This window comes from Terrapene carolina, unplaced genomic scaffold (genome assembly GCF_002925995.2).
Source record: "Terrapene carolina triunguis isolate 2854851 unplaced genomic scaffold, T_m_triunguis-2.0 Scaffold51, whole genome shotgun sequence".
In the NCBI taxonomy this organism is placed as follows: Eukaryota; Metazoa; Chordata; order Testudines; family Emydidae; genus Terrapene; species Terrapene triunguis.
The window spans coordinates 609,421-625,763 of NW_020664402.1; the positions used below are offsets into that span (position 1 = coordinate 609,421).

Here is a 16,343-nt window from a genome sequence, read left to right on the forward strand (position 1 = left end):
ATTCTTGTTGCTCTTCTCTGGACCCTTTCCAATTTCTCCACATCTTTTTTGAAATGCGGTGCCCAGTACACGTGGTCATGTACAGCCTGAAGGCAGAGGGCCTGATTCTGATCTCATTTAGACTAGTGTAAATCAGGAGTAGGTTCCACTGAAGTCAATGGAGCGACACTGGTGTAAAACTAGAGTAACTAATGACTCAGTGGGATGGTTTCATCCCAGTTTAAAAGAAAAACTGCAGCTATTTGAGCAGTTACAGGAAAATTAGCATCTCCTTTTCTTCAAGCACAACACAGCTACATTTTCAGTGCCTTGTTTTCGCTTAAATATTTCTTTCGATACCCCCCCCCCCCCCCCAAAACTACCAGACTCAAAGAACAAAGGGTTAAGGTGCAAAGAAGCACAAGAGGGTCATTATTTATTATTTGGATTATAGTAGCACCTCTGAGCCCCAGTCATGGCCCAGGGCCCCATTGTGCTAGGTGCTGTACAAACACAGTCCAAGATGCCTCCAATGGTTCATCTGAAGAGCATTTTGTCATTTCCCCAGAAGTTCACTAAACAAAGCCAGGATTTTAGCAAAGCCCCAACTGGTTCCCAATCACCTACCAAGTCAACCACCACATCTTTGTGGAAAGTGCTTCTCCATTCTGCTGCTACATTGCACACATACACCACTGCCTCTGGGTCATCCGCATTGACATGGAAAATAGGTGCATTCACCACCCGGGCAACGTCGGTTGGGTACGGAGAGGAACGGGCCATACGGGGGTCTGTAGTGAATCCAATCTGGAAACAGAGCAATTTGGGGCCGTCATGGAAAATAGCAGAAAGCGGACACAAAAAGGTCTAGAAAATAGTTAGGCTTGGCAATCAGATAGCGCTCATCATCTGAGCATCTCAAAATGCTTCACACAGAGTGGGAGAAGGGAGAGTTCCCTCCACTTTGCAGAGGGAAAACAGACAGATTTTAAGCGAGTTGTTGGCAGAGCTGGGAGTAAATTTGCAAGCTTCCAACTACCTACCAGTCCCTGCTCTAACCACAAGACCACACTGCCTCCATGTCAGGTTAGACCAAGGAGCTGTCATGATTGATGACAAGAGATTTTTACAACCATTTACCCCACCTGCTGGATAATAGAGCTCCAACCAGAGGGAAGTATTACAGAACAACTATTACCTTTCCTGGAGAAAGCTTCCCAGGCCAGTAAAGGGAGTCCCAGTTATTATGTTGGTCTAGCTAGAGAAGCTATCCAGGTCAGTTTTAAGTTAGCTCTGTTCTGACTTTGTTATGCTCTGTTCAGCAGAGGGAGGGCAGTCACCAGGGCAGAACATTAATGGAGTCCACATAAAGGGCGGTGCTTGTGAGAGGTAAGACAGGGTAAAGACTCTTTCAGAGAGACCATATAAAAGCTCAAACAGTCCCCCTCCTTCTCCCACTGGGCTCTACTCAGAACCAGCCTGCCCAGCATCAGGGAACGGGATATCAATCAAGCCACTGTCACCTAAGCTCAAAACAGAACAGGGGATCAAAAAGACAATAATTTAGGGCAGGTCTACACTACAAACTTAAGTCGACCTATGTTAGGTTGACTTACAGCCACCACTGCGGTGGTTCATATCCACACTGCCCTCCTCCGGTCGGCGATGCGTGTCATCACCAGGAACGCTTCCACCGACTTAAGAGGGACAGTGTGAGGGGGCTGAGAGCATGAGCTGTCAGCTCTGCATGCAGCTCCCTGGGCAGTGAGAGGCAGCTGGGCTGGGAGCCAGGACCGGGGGAGCAGCCGGGCTGGGAGAGGGGAGCCCATGTAACTGGCAGGCTGGGAGTGGGGAGACGGGATCCAGGGAGCAGTTGGGCTTTAGCTGGAGCCCCCTCCACATCCCGGGGTTGACAGCCCGGCTTTCTTGTCAATTTCAGGATGCCAGCATGGAGCCATGAACTTGATAAGAATGACAGCCAACAGCCCAGGTAAGTAACCCGCAGTGACACTGCGTCGCCCTAACTACACCAACATAAGCCCTACACCTCTTGTGGAGATGGAGGTACATCGGCACTTACATCAGTGGGAGCAAGGCTGTAGTGTGTACACTGACATAATTAGGCTGAAGTAACCTGTCTTATGTCAACCTAAGTCTGTAGTGTAGATCAGGCCCTAGACACTAGGGACTTCACCGTTCTAGCCCAGAGCAAGTTACCATCAGTTCTTCTTGTTCCTTAGCCTTGTCTCATAGGAGCTCTCCTGCTTATGGATCTGCCTATACACATCCCCAGAAGCCCCAATTCCAGCAGTGAACCATAACTGGAGTTTCACAGGTACAACACAGCAGCATTTTAGTGGGAGAAGACCCTGATACAGGGCCCCATCCCTAGGATAAAACACATCCTTGACACACGCTTACCATTGCTAGCACACCAGCATGATACGTCAGAGACTGACAAACCACTCTCCCTGCCCTGGGCATTTAAAGTGCATGTTCTCAAAGATTCTGGTATCGGTGGAGCTGAAGGACCCAGTCTTGCAGCCAAGGGGCCCAGTTTTTACCTGGTTGTTCACAACCACGTGAACTGTCCCATGCGTGGTGTAGGATGGCAAGTCGCTCAAATGGAACGTCTCATACACTATACCCTGCCCGGCAAAAGCTGCATCTCCGTGCAAGAGAATGGACATCACCTGTGGGGACAAGAGGACCAAACTGAAGGCTGGTGGCTTGTTGGCTTCCTTTCAGTATTAAAGGTGCCCAGAAGTGCACACAAAGGGGGCCCAGCAGTACTGGGGAAGGAGGGGCTATTGGCTAGGGTGGGGGAGCAGCTACAAGCAGGCTCTGACTGGGCATGGAAAACTCTTCTCCATCTCCCCACTGTACATACATCTCCACATCTCTCTGGTGGCAGCTCCTTTGCCTCATCCTTTCCATTGTCTGTCCGTAACCTTCATGGCAAGGAAGATCTGATGCTTTAGCCCCCAGGTGACTGCACTAGGGAGTGAGGTTCCAGTTTGATGTTTCAACAAAGCTCCTCCATGTGAGGCTGGATCTGAACAGACTATGGCTAGTGTCTCTGGTGCAATGACTCAGGAAGATACTGAGTGGATTCAGAGCCCTCCCCTCCCGAAATTCTAGACGACGACGTTAAAACTAGGGCTGTTAATCGATCAAAAAAATTAATCGCAATTAATCGCGCTGTTAAAACAATAATAGAATACCATTTATTTAAATATTTTTGGATGTTTTCTACATTTTCAAATATATTGATTTCAATTACAACACAGAATACAAAGTGTACAGTGCTCACTATATTTATTTTTGATTACAAGTATTTGCACTGTAAAAAAACCCAAAAAAATAGTATTTTTCAATTCACCTAATACAAGTACTGTAGTGCAATCTCTTTATCATGAAAGTTGAACTTACAAATGTAGAATTATGTACAAAAAAAACAGCATTCAAAAATAAAAATGTAAAATTTTAGAGCCTGCATGTCCACTCAGTCCTACTTGAGCCAATCGCTCAAACAAACAAGTTTGGTTACGATTTGCAGGAGATAATGCTGCCTGCTTCTTGTTTACAATGTCACCTGAAAGTGAGAACAGGCATTCTCATGGCACTCTTGTAGCTGGCGCCGCAAGCTATTTACGTGCCAGATGCGCTAAAGATTCATATGTCCCTTCATGTTTCAACCACCATTCCAGAGGATATATGTCCATGCTGATGATGGGTTCTGCTTGATAACGATCCAAAGCAGAGTGGACCGATGCATGTTCATTTTCATCATCTGAGACAGATGCTACCAGCAGAAGGTTGATTTTCTTTTGTGGTGGTTTGGGTTCTGTAGTTTTTGCATCGGAGTGTTGCTCTTTTAAGTCTTCTCAAAGCATGCCCCACACCTCGTCTCTCTCAGGTTTTGGAAGGCACTTCAGATTCTTAAACCTTGGGCAGAGAGCTGTAGCTATTTTTAGAAATCTCACAATGGTACCTTCTTTGCATTTTGTCAAATCCGCTGTGAAAGTGTTCTTAAAACGAACATGTGCTGGGTCATCATCCGAGACTACTATGACATGAAACATACGGCAGAATGCAGGTAAAAGAGAACAGGAGACATACAATTCTCCCCAACCGAGTTCAGTCACAAACGTAATTAATGCATTATTTTTTTAACGAGCATCATCAGCATGGAAGTATGTCCTCTGGAATGGTGGCTGAAGAATGAAGGGGCATACGAATGTTTAGCATATCTGACATGTAAATACCTTGCAACCCCGGCTACAAAAGTGCCATGTGAATGCCTGTTCTCACCTTCAGGTGACATTGTAAACAAGAAGCTGGCAGCATTATCTTCTGCAAATTTTAACCAAACTTGTTTGTCTGAGCGATTGGCTGAAGTAGGACCGAGTGGACTTGTCGGCTCTAAAGTTTTACATTGTTTTATTTTTGAATGCAGTTATTTTTTTGTACATAATTCTACAATTTGTAAGTTCAACTTCCATGATGAAGAGATTGCACTACAGTACTTGTATGAGGTGAATTGAAAAATACTATTTCTTTGGTTTTTTACAGTACAAATATTTGTAACAAAAAAATAAATATACAGTGAACACTGTACACTTTGTATTCTGTGTTGTAATTGAAATCAATATATTTGAAAATGTAGAAAACGTCCACAAATATTTAATAAATTTCAATTGGCATTCTATTTAACAGTGAGATTAATCGTGATTTTTTTAATCATTTTTTTTTGAGTTAATCGCATGAGTTAATGGCAATTAATTTACAACCCTAGTTAAAAATGATTCTTGGAATTAAAGGCAATCAGTGGATTATGCCAATTAACTGATCTACTGCTGAGTGTTACATTGGAACCAGTCCCAGTGGTGGATAAAGTTTACTGAGCACCCGCCAGTGCCTATCTCACTTCTCCAGCTTTTGGAAAAAGGGAATCATCCTAAATGAAAATGAGTGTTGCTTTTGATTTTACTGATGACAGACTTCCCTCCCAAGTGTGGGTTGAAAAAATTCATGCCCATAGAGAAAGGATGTGCATTTCACAAGCCACCTCAAACGTTAGTGAGGACACTTCAGGTGCAGCAATTAAAATGGGAATTCCACTAGTATCTGTGTGAGGCTGCTGCCTAATCACGCTAGACGTGGAGTGCTGTCTACAGATGCTGCCGTACCAGAGGACAGTATTCGTCTTGGTATATTCTCCGTCCTCCCACAAAGGACCAGGGCTATTTTTGATCTCATTGAATCTCACCCTTCTACCTCTCCCAGGATATTGGATACATGTTTGTTATAAGCCAGACACTGAAGTTGCTTACAACAGCCCATTTTTTATGGCTTGTTCTTTCACATTAGGATACATGTTGAAGGACACAGCTGTTCTCTCTCATGGAATGGATCCTCTGTTCCCCACTACCTATTCCAAGCCAAGGACACATCTCAGGATCACAGTGATCCTCGATTTACATTCAGTTCCTTCAGTTTGGTCAGGTTTAACTGGGGAGGGAGAGTTTGTTTATAGTCATTTTCTATAAGAGAAAGTGACTTCCTGCTGCACAACATGCCTCTAGACATGCAACTCCTGGCTACGCTGAAGTCAGTGGCAAAACTCCCACCAACTGCAATGGAACCAGGACTTCACCCAGACACTTTCACACCTGGTTACTTGTCGCAGAGATCTCCTGCTGCAAAAGGGACCTCCCTCCCCATCCCGATGCCTTAGGCTGCATCATTGCAGCCTGACTCTCACATTACTCCCTCTCAAGGTTCCTTAGTGTTATTTCTCTGTCGGTGGGGTTTGCAATTCTAGGGTGGGTCTGCTTGTTAACCACTCTTTCAGAATGGATCTAACCCCAATCCCACTGATGACTCTCATGAGTCCATTCGCTGGGACTTTCCATTACCGCACTTTACAATATGCCTTAAGACTTTGTCCCTATACAAGGGCATCTGAACTAAATGAGGCACTTGATCAAATTCACTGAAACAAACAGATCCTCCATCCTCTGTGTCCTCTTCCTCCACTACATTTTGTTAGTAGAGCAAAGTGAAGAAGAGTCTGCGATGATTCCACATAAGCTCATTTCTCTTATTGATCATGGGCCAGTCACTCACATGGCGTCTTTTTACAAGGGAACGGATTAATGGCTGGTAAATTGCCACATCATTCTATTTTTCTTTTTGAGGATTCGCACCACAGATATTTTTCTCCAACCCTTTCTGCTGTTCTCTGTTTCTCTCCAGTCTCTGCTGTTCTCAGTGACTTCCAGAGCAACTGCCAGTGGTTCTCAGTCTGAGTGAATCCCCTTTGCATCACCTAGTCATGGTGACGTCTAGATCTGCAATCCACCACCACAGCCACCAAATATTGGCTTATCCCTTTCCAGCAAGTTATACAAAGCTTAATTGTGGCATCTTTCAGCCTTCTGACATTTCATCGACTTCAATATCTCCTCCCATTTCCATCCCCGGCCCCTCTGAGAATACTACCAAGGCCTCTAGCTGCTGCTGAGTAGCAGCACAGCACGAGCACCAGGCTGATTTTTTTTGTTTTTAAATGGCCACCGATTTGGGATGCCTCGGTTCTCAGATACCTCAGTTGCAACACCCTGAGCCCCATTTTCAGAGGTGCTGAACACCCGCCCCTTCCCCTGACTTGAACTGGAGATTCGTGCATTCACCGTTTCTAGCAATCTGGCCTCCCACTCCAAGACACCCAAAATCAGAGAAGACATTTTGGCTGAGCCGCTACTTCCGCTGCTCGCTATGGCTCGGTTAAGTTGGAGCAGGACAGAAGCGGCACTGCTCTGACTATTGATGGAGGAATAAAACAGGAGAGGGTGCTTTATGTAGGACCAGAACTCTTCCTGTGGCAGACAGCATTCCAGATCTCTGGGGAAATTTAGAATGGAAAACAAACCACATGGATTTCTTCGGCTAATCTGGCTTCCTGATGGAGCAGTTTGCCTCCCTTCAGTCAGCCGAGTTTGAATAAACTTGTAACAGACACTGGATCAGAGATATTCAGTGCCCTTTACCTTCTTTCCTTTAGTGTCCCCACAATAAAACTGCTCCGCCTTCGTCTTGCCCATAACCACTGGATCTGCAGCCTCCAAGTGAGAGGGGTTTGCCACCAAGGAGAGGGTGATGTTCCTCTCAGTGACACGGTTAATCCTCCGGTGGTACATTCCCAAGTGGTACTTCACGTCTCCCGAGCCCTGGAGAGAAAGAGCAGAGTCAAGAGAGGAGTGTGGGCGGCAGAGCTTGGGGAGATTTCGGATGAGAGCAGGAGTCCCTGATGCCTCCCGCAGTCCATAGGCTCACAGCATGGGTACGCAGCATCAGCTAGTGCTGTGTGGAGTATACAAGTGTCATGAATTTGGAGCTCTTCAGCTAGAGCTGCAATTACCAGAAACACTGAACCCACAGAGCACGTGCATTTGCCGATATCACAGAGTAATAGCAGCACAGAGGTGCCCCAAATATTGGCCACAAAGGTGAAAATCATTTATATTGTTTAAGAACCCAGTCCTGCTCCCATTGAAGCCAAGGCAGGGCTCTTGTTTGGGTACCTAAGTACTACTAGCTTTAAGCATCTAAGTTCAACAACATAGGTCCTGGTTACCAGCTGTATTCTGTGCACCTCCGATAAGCATCTGACCTCATTTATACCCTAGAGATGGGAGAACCAAAGGGTATTGAGGGTGTGACAGCAGCCAGGAGGTAGAAGCACTGAGGAAAGGAGGCAAGTGCATGGGGTCTGGAGAGAGCAAGGGAGGTGGATGGGGCAGGGGGGAGAGGAGAGAAGAGAAGGAAGCGGGGTCTGGAAGTGGGAGATCAGGAAGAAGTGGGAATAAACTCACTAGGGTGGGAGAAAGATTGGGACAGGTGAAGTAAAATTGTGTAAGTGTAAGAAGGGGCACAAATTATACACAAGCTTCCCCTTCCCCCCAAAAAGACAGTTACCTTGCCATAACTGGTGTTCTTCGAGATGTGTTGCTCATGTCCATTCCACAATAGGTGTGCGTGCTCGCCATGTGCAGCGGTGCCAGAAGTTTTTGCCTTAGTAGTACCCATAGGGGAGTGCCCGTAGTGAGTGCGGCGCCGCCCTGGCGCAGTATAAGGGGTGCTGCGCTCTCCCCCCACCCTCAGTTCCTTCTTGCCAGACAACTCCAACAGAGGGGAAGGAGGGCAGGATGTGGAGTGCACATGAGCAACACATCTCAAAGAACACCTATTACGGAAAGGTAACTGTCTTTTCTTCTTCGAGTGATTGCTCATGTGCATTCCACAGTAGGTGATTCCAAGATATATTTGTTGGAGGTGGGTAGGAGTTCACAGACACTCGGGACGGAGTACTGCCCTGCCGAACCCGGTGTCCTCCCTGGTTTGGGAGACGATCGCATAATGCGAGGTGAAAGTGTGAACCGATGACCATGTGGCAGCCCTACAGATTTCCTGAATAGGGACATGGGCCAGAAAGGCAGCCGACGAGGCTTGCGCCCTAGTCGAGTGTGCCCTCACAATCGCGGCAGGGGAACTCCCGCCAGGTTGTAACAAGTATGGATAAATGAGGTGACCCAGTTGGAGAGCCGCTGAGTGGAGATCGGCCAGCCTCTCATGTGTTCGGCCGAGGCGATGAGCTGTTGCGAGCACTTTCTGAATGGTTTCGTACGTTTCAGGTAAAAGGCCAGGGCTCGTCTCACATCCAGCATGTGGAGGCTGCGCCTCACTAGACGCATGGGGTTTGGGACAGAGCACCGTCAGGAAAATGTCTTGGTCCATATAGTAGGCAGAGAGACATAACGTCTCGAGCCGCCTGCAGGGCCTCCGGCATGGAGGGCACCCGAATGTGGCCACTGGTGTCCAGGGAGGCTGGCTCAGAGTGGGCTGGGCTACTCCGCTCAACTTGAGTAGGAGGCCACGAGGCCGATGGGGACCGAGAGCTGCCTAACGTGGGTCTAGTCTCTCCCCCAGTCTTGCTCTGGTGCCTTGGCGGACAAGACCTCTTCTTCGCCTTTTTAGAGTGTCCCATGGACAGGGAGTGGTGCCAACTGATGGAGGGCACCGTTGGGTCGCCGCGCACCGATGCCACAGTGCTCGGTGCTGACTTGGAGTGGTGCAGTGGTGTGAAAATGGCTTGGAGCCGAACGACCTGCTCCTTCTTGGTCCGAGGTTTGAAAGATCTGCAAATCTTGCTGCGGTCGCTGAGATGGGTTCCCCCAGACAGCGTAAACAGTCTGCGTGCGGCTCACTCACGGGCATAGACCATTTGCAAGTGTCGCACGACTTAAAGCCTGGGGCACAGGGCATGCCCCGACCCAGGCGCACTTAACTAATTCTAACTAAAGCTACTTTTTGTTTTTGTTTAAACTACCGGCACTACTAACTACGAACTAACAAAGTCCAAGAGGGAAAACTACAGCAGAGCAGTTCCGAAGCACCTTCACTGGCAGCAACAAGAAACTGAGGGTGGGGGGAGCGCGCAGCGCCCCTTATACCGCACCAGGGCAGCGCCACTCCAGGGGTCACTAGGGGTGCTCCCCCCTACAGGTACTGCTAAGGGAAAAACTTCCGGCACCGGTGCACGTGGCGAGTATGCACACCTATTGTGAAATGCACATGAGCAATCACTCGAAGAGGAACAAGGAATTACTATAGCTGCTAGTGGCATGGCATGTGGCCAAAAATCAGAACATGCTATAGAGGGGAAGTGCTCCATAAGATGATCTCTCTACCAACACATGGGCCACACTATGGAAGAAAGGGGGAAGCCTGACCTAGAAGCTCATGATAGGATAGGGACAGATCAGCCCAGCTTGTGTCAACGAACAACCATGTCTCTCTAATCCACTAGCATCTCTGACAGCAAGGTAGAGACTACAGGAGAACCAAGATTCATAATTTACTGGACTCTCAAGACTATTTTGAAGAGGCTACCAAGTCTCACAAGAAGCTATTAAGGTAAACAAAACAGTCATGGGATAAAGTCCTGCCTTGGCTTTGAAACTGGATCAACTGAGACAACACATTTAAAACAACATTTACCCTGCAGAATTCACTGCCACAAGGTATCGAGGCCATGAACTGAGCAGGATCAATAAATAACTAGTTATCCATCTGGATAAGGAGAACACCCAACGGTAAGTCACAGGATAAGAAAAACAGAAGGGTTATGAACCTTCCTGGTTCAGGGCAAGCCAACCACTAACTGACGAGGGTCAGGAACAGGCAGAGGTTTCCCGTATGGACAGGTTATTCCAGAATTGCCCACTAAGGAGATTCTTGCACCTCCTTCTGATACAGCTGGTTCTGGCCACTGTCAGAAATGCGATACTAGGCTAGATGGGACCCTAGGACTGACAACTCATGTGGTCTTCTCGTGAATTCTGCTGGGGCCTCTGGGGACAGAGATTGCCAAGTGTAGTCTGCTGTCTGGAGAAAGAGCCCCACTGCATACTGTACCTATACTCTCATGTGGCTGCTTGCTTAGACTCTAGTCAAACCTCACTCACCTCATCAGCAGCCTCCAGCTTGGAATCAAACTGACAGAAGATCTGCTCCAGCTCCTTCCTGATCACGTTGGCGAGAACATTCAGACGCCCTCTGTGAAATCAATGCCACAGTCAGCTACAGGTGGACAGCTCGCCTTGCACTCTATGCTGCCTGTCTGGAGAGAGTGCTTCTCACTGCACCATCTATGCTTCAAACCAAGGCAAAGGACCCATTCCTCTTCCTATTTTACACCAAGAACAAGCAGTTTTACTTTCCCCCACGCCCTGCCAAACTGGTGGTACAGTCTGTGGCAAGAGACTCCAGTACCCCGTGCTCCTTCTGAAGAGGAAAGCAAGGTGGGTCACCCGGCAGCACCCTGTCCCATGAGGGGTTCTTTTTGCAATACTATGATTTACTCATGCCGGACTCTGGCAGAAACAGCCGCAGGAGATTCCCCTATGCTGGCAGCCACCTCAGGAAGACCATGCTTTACACTTCCCAATTAATTTGGATCCAGATGCCAGTTAAATCCGTGTTGCAAGGCCAGACCTTCTTAAAACACAGGTCCAAATTGCCTAGTATTGTGCACCTGAGCAACAGGGCCTCAATATCCACAGGGAACCCCTGGCTCCTCTGCAGGAGGTACAACACATACCCTAGATTAAGGGCTTACTGGGGAAACTATTATTCTGCAGATTCCAGCGTGCAGTTATGCAGATAATAAACAAGGGCTTGCTGGGCATTTTGTTTAGAAAGGCACAGGGTGTTCCCTCTATGTTAAGATACATTTCCTGCAGCCTTGTATAATGGGTGATGTTAGCTATGAATGGGTGATGCTAATGCCCAAGATGCATTTGAATCTCAGTTTGTTTATATCATTTTCAATAAAATTAAATTTAATAATCTTTGGAAAAACAGTCATCTCATGCTAGGAGCAAGAGTTCTAGGGGAAGCCAGCTTCCCTTTACACCTCAGCCCCACCAACCAACTGCCACCTGCCTGCAGCTTTCTGACCTGCCAGCTGCCCCCGCCGCCAAAATATGGGGTGGGGAGACAAGGATCCTGTTACCTGTGTGGCATTCCCATGATAACATAATCCACTCCATTCGCACTTGACTTGTCAATGATCGTCTTTAGGGCTGGGATAAGCACCTCACAGCCTTCCAAGCCAAAACGCTTCTCTGAAGACCATTTCCGATGGAGGAACTCCTCAAACCTGAAAGGCAGAGTCAGACAGAAGTCAATGGTCAGGCCACAGCCTATTGCATGGGCCAGAGTACCCACAGGGACGTTAGTGGGGGAGTCACAGATGGATGATATAGACTGACAGGTCACTTGTGCAAGTGATTCTTCTATGCTCCATTGGCTGTGTTGTGCCCTTATAATTATTACTACTAGGATAGCACGCACTATGTACAAAGTGCTAGGCACTCCCAGCACAGTCCCTGCCCAACATTGGTCCTAATCTAAGAATGAAAGGAACATATGAAGGGCAAGAGAGAAGGATAAAATATACAATCTAAATATAGCTTTAAGTAAATGCCAAGAATTCCCATGAGCAGCCAACAGCCAGCTGGCTAACAGGCAGAGGTAGGCTGGAGTGGTGGAAACCAAAAGGGGGTCAAGATTTCAAAATGGAACGTTATAATCAAGAGCACCAAAAGCTGCAGGGGGGTGGAAGAAGAGGGTCCTGAGAAGCGGCTGCAAAGCGGGAACTTGGGAAGAGCGGATGCAGTGAATGGAATGGAGGCAAAGTCCAAGTGGGGAGGTTCCAGGAGTTAGAGGAGAGGTGCAGGGGGCAGTGGTAGTGAATGGAGATGGGGTGGAAAGGGGGAGAAGGCAAAGGTAGGGAGCAATCAAAAACCTCTGTCTGTGACAGAAGAGAAGAAGGAATGTGGGGGCTGCTGGAAGACTCATTATAATCTTGTTGATCTCCTTGAAGGAGCTGAGAAGACCTTGAGCAGGGAGGGGAAAAGATGAAAAGATGCATTTCAGAAGGGAGGCAAAGGCTGAGTTTCTGTGAGCTGGAACCAGTGGGCAGTGATGAATAGCACTGTATGGAAAAGAGGAGGGTAGGATTGAAGGAAGAGAAACACACCCATAATGGAGAAAGTGAAACTCCCCCTGGAAACATTCAGGAGCAGAGGAATCAGGCACTAGGGGAGACGGGGGATAGGTGAGCGAGGTTCCACAACAAAAATCAGAGGAAACATCTGAGAACAGCAAGGCCATCAAAGGCGTTGACGGTCTGGAGACCACAGAAAGCTTCGGGGTGGGGGGCAGGAGGTTATGTTGAAAGCGACGAGATGGTGGCCTGAGAGAAAGAACTTGGTGATGGGAGATTGGTGAGAGCAGTGCTCAGACAAGGTCGAGAGAGGAGCCATTGTAAGGAGTGTGGGAATTAATACAGGGTTAAGGTCAACAAGAAGGCAGTGGAAAAGAAATGGGAGGCCGAGGGGTCAAACGGGACGTCAGTGAGATAGCTGAAGTCTCAGAGAATGAGGTTGCTAGAGATCAGACTCAATACAGAAAAAAAACCCAAACCATTACGCACCTTTTGTAACTGTTGTTCTTCGAGATGTCTTGCTCATATCTATTCCAGTTAGGTGTGCATGCGCCGCGTGCATGGCTGTCGGAAACTTTCCCCTAGCAGCTACTCGTTGGGCCGGCTGTGGAGCCCCCTGGAGTGGCGCCGGCATGGCGCTCTACATACAACCCTGCCGGCCCGACCCCCCTTCAGTTCCTTCTTGCTAGCTACTCCGACAGAGGGGAAGGTCGGGGGGAATGGAATAGATACGAGCAACACATCTCGAAGAACAACAGTTACAGAAAGGTGAGTAACCGTTTTTTCTTCTTTGAGTGCTTGCTCATATCAATTCCAGTTAGGTGACTTCCAAGCCTTACCGAGGAGGTGGGGTCAGAGTCAAGGTATTGCCGATCAAAGTACCGCTCTGCCGAAGGCCGCATCGTTCCTAGATTGGTGGACAATGGCATAGTGCGACGTCAAAGTATGCACAGAAGACACGTCGCAGCCCTGCAGATTTCCTGGAGAGGTACTTGGGCTAGAACGGCTGCCGAGGAGGCCTGAGCCCTCGTGGAGTGAGCCGTGATGGCAGGCGGAGGAGCCTTTGCCAAGTCATAACAGGTGCGGATACAAGCTGTGATCCAGGAGGAGATCCGCTGGGAGGAAACTGGTAAACCCTTCATCTGCTCTGCTATAGCAACGAACAACTGGGTTGAGTTTTGGAATGGCTTTGTGCGCTTGATATAGAAAGCGAGCACTCTCCTAACATCCAGCGAGTGCAGCTGTTGTTCTTGAGGGCTGTTGTGTGGCTTTGGATAAAAGACTGGCAGGAAGATGTCCTGGCTAATATGGAAGTGGGACACCACCTTGGGAAGGAAAGCTGGGTGAGCCCCCGTGTCTTTATGAAAAATCGTGTATGGGGGCTCAGAGGTGAGGGCCCGCAGCTCAGACACGCATCATGCCAAGGTGATAGCCACCAGAAAAGCTACTTTCCAAGAGAGGTAGAGGAGTGAGCAAGAAGCTAAAGGCTCGAAGGAAGGGCCCATGAGGCGGGAGAGGACTAGGTTAAGGTCCCAGGCGGGGATGGGGACCTTCATCGGGGGATGTATCTTCTTCAGGCCTTTCAGGAAATGTCCCACGATGAGGTGAGCGAACACCGAATGCCCAGAATCACCTGGGTGAAAGGCCGAGATGGCCACGAGGTGGACCTTGAGGGAACCAAATGCCAGACACTGGTCCTTCAGGTACAGAAGATAGTCCAGGATACCAGGAATGGGAGCCTGGAGCGGGAGCACCTGCCTTTGGGCGCACCAGCTGGAGAACCTCTTCCATTTTGCCCTGTATGTGGCCCTAGTAGACAGCTTGCGGCTTTCCAGAACTACCTGCCTCACCGGATCCGAACAGGTGAGCTTTGCCTGATTCAGCCACGGATTCTCCAGGCCTTGAGGTGGAGAGACTGAAGGTCTGGGTGAAGAAGGCGACCGTGGTCCTGTGTAATGAGGTCGGGAGTGAGAGGTAGCCGTATCGGTGACTGGACCAACAAGTCCATGAGGGTGGAGTACAAGCACTGGCGAGGCCGGGCTGGGGCCACCAAAACGATGTCCGCCTTGTCCCTGCGGATTTTGAGAAGCACTTGTGGATTAGCGGGAATGGTGGGAAGGCGTATAGTAGCTGCCCGACCATGGAATCATGAACGCATCTGCGACCAAGCCTGGGGTATGGCTCCTGAAGGAGCAAAAGGTTGGGCACTTCCTGTTGGCCCATGTGGTGAACAGGTCGATTTGAGGAAACCCCCAACTGCAGAAGACTGAGTGGATGATGTCCAGGCCAATCGACCACTTGTTTGTGAGGAAACATCTGCTCAGGCTGTCCGCCAGCACGTTCTGAACACCCGGCAGGTATGAAACCTGGAGAAGGATGGAGTGGGCTAGGCAAAATTCCCACAGTAGGAGGACTTCCTGACAGAGAGGAGACGAGCAGGCTCCGCCTTGCTTGTTTATATAAAACATAGCCGTGGTGTTGTCTGTCAATACCGCTACGCAGTGGCCCTGCAAGCGAGTCAGAAAAGCTTGGCAGGCGAGGTGGATCGCTCTGAGTTCTTTGATGTTGATATGCAGAGCCAGTTCCTCTACTTGCCATAGGCCCTGAGTTGTCAGGCTTCCCAGATGCGCTCCCCAGCCCAACGCGGACGCGTCTATGATTAAGGTCAAGGTGGGTTGGGGTGGGCGAAAAGGAACCCTGGCGCCTACCGCGCGGGACTCAGCCACCACCATAGGGAGTCGAGTTTGTGCAAAGGGATGGTCAGCACTGTGTCCAGACTGTCACGGCCTGGGCGATACACAGACGCCCCCAACCTGCTAAGTAGTGAGACTATAATTAACAACTAACTAAGAACTATTAACTAACTAATATTGGGTAACTATATACAGAGATTAGCAGAAAAGCTAGGGATTAGTGGAACACTTGCAAGCATGAGACCACTGTTCCAACAACCGTCATTGGCGGTAAGAAGGAACTGAAGGGGGTGGGGGGTCAGGCCGGCAGGGTCATATATAGAACGCCATACCGGTGCCACTCCAGGGGGCTCCACAGCTGGCCCGACAGGTAGCTGCTAGGGGAAAGTTTCCAACAGCCGAGCACGCGGCGCATGCACACACCTAACTGGAATTGATATGAGCAAGCACTCGAAGAAGAACTGCACTTCTGGGGACATTAAGATAAAGTCCCAGCCACCCTCTCCCACTCCAAGGCATGCACCATGCTTATATGTGTAACACACAGAAAAGACGTGTTAACATTTGGATTACACCTGCTAAGATGATATTTAAATAACTGTCCAGAGGCGAATCTATGTGATTTCTGTGGGTGTGGGGGGGATCCTATAAATAGTTTAAGGCCACAATTTTTGGGTGTACACAAGTGGAGTCACTTGACTGACAGGCTTCACAAAGGACCTCCAGAGGCAGGATGGCCAGTGGTTAGGGCTCCAGCCTGGGACTCAGGAAAAGACGGTTACTCACCTTTGTAACAGTTGTTCTTCGAGATGTGTTGCTCATATCCATTCCAATTAGGTGCGCGCGCGCATGATCGTCGGAAGATTTTTACCCTAGCAACACTCAGTGGGTCGGCAGAGGAGCCCCCTTTATGGCGCCGGATATATGCCCCCGCCGACCCAGCGCCCCCTCAGTTCCTTCTTGCCGGCTACTCCGACCGAGGGGAAGATGGGCGGGTTTGGAATGGATATAAGCAACAGATCTCGAAGAACAACAGTTACAAAGGTGAGTAACGGTCTTTTCTTCGAGTGCTTGCTCATATCGATTCCAATTAG

The 16,343-nt window shown here is 48.8% G+C and overlaps 1 protein-coding gene across 1 annotated transcript in view; it reads right to left on the bottom strand.

Annotated features, from left to right (window-relative positions):
- The window catches only part of LOC113407661 (2-oxoglutarate dehydrogenase, mitochondrial-like), a 105,625-nt gene that overhangs the window by 12,928 nt on the left and 76,354 nt on the right, over nt 1-16,343 (bottom strand). The window contains exons 8-12 of the mRNA XM_026656915.1: nt 11,561-11,707; nt 10,512-10,602; nt 7,035-7,214; nt 2,544-2,672; nt 607-786 (exon numbers count right to left, since the gene is read on the bottom strand). Of these exons, the coding sequence (XP_026512700.1) occupies nt 607-786; nt 2,544-2,672; nt 7,035-7,214; nt 10,512-10,602; nt 11,561-11,707 (727 nt within the window). The remainder of the gene's footprint in view (nt 1-606; nt 787-2,543; nt 2,673-7,034; nt 7,215-10,511; nt 10,603-11,560; nt 11,708-16,343) is intronic.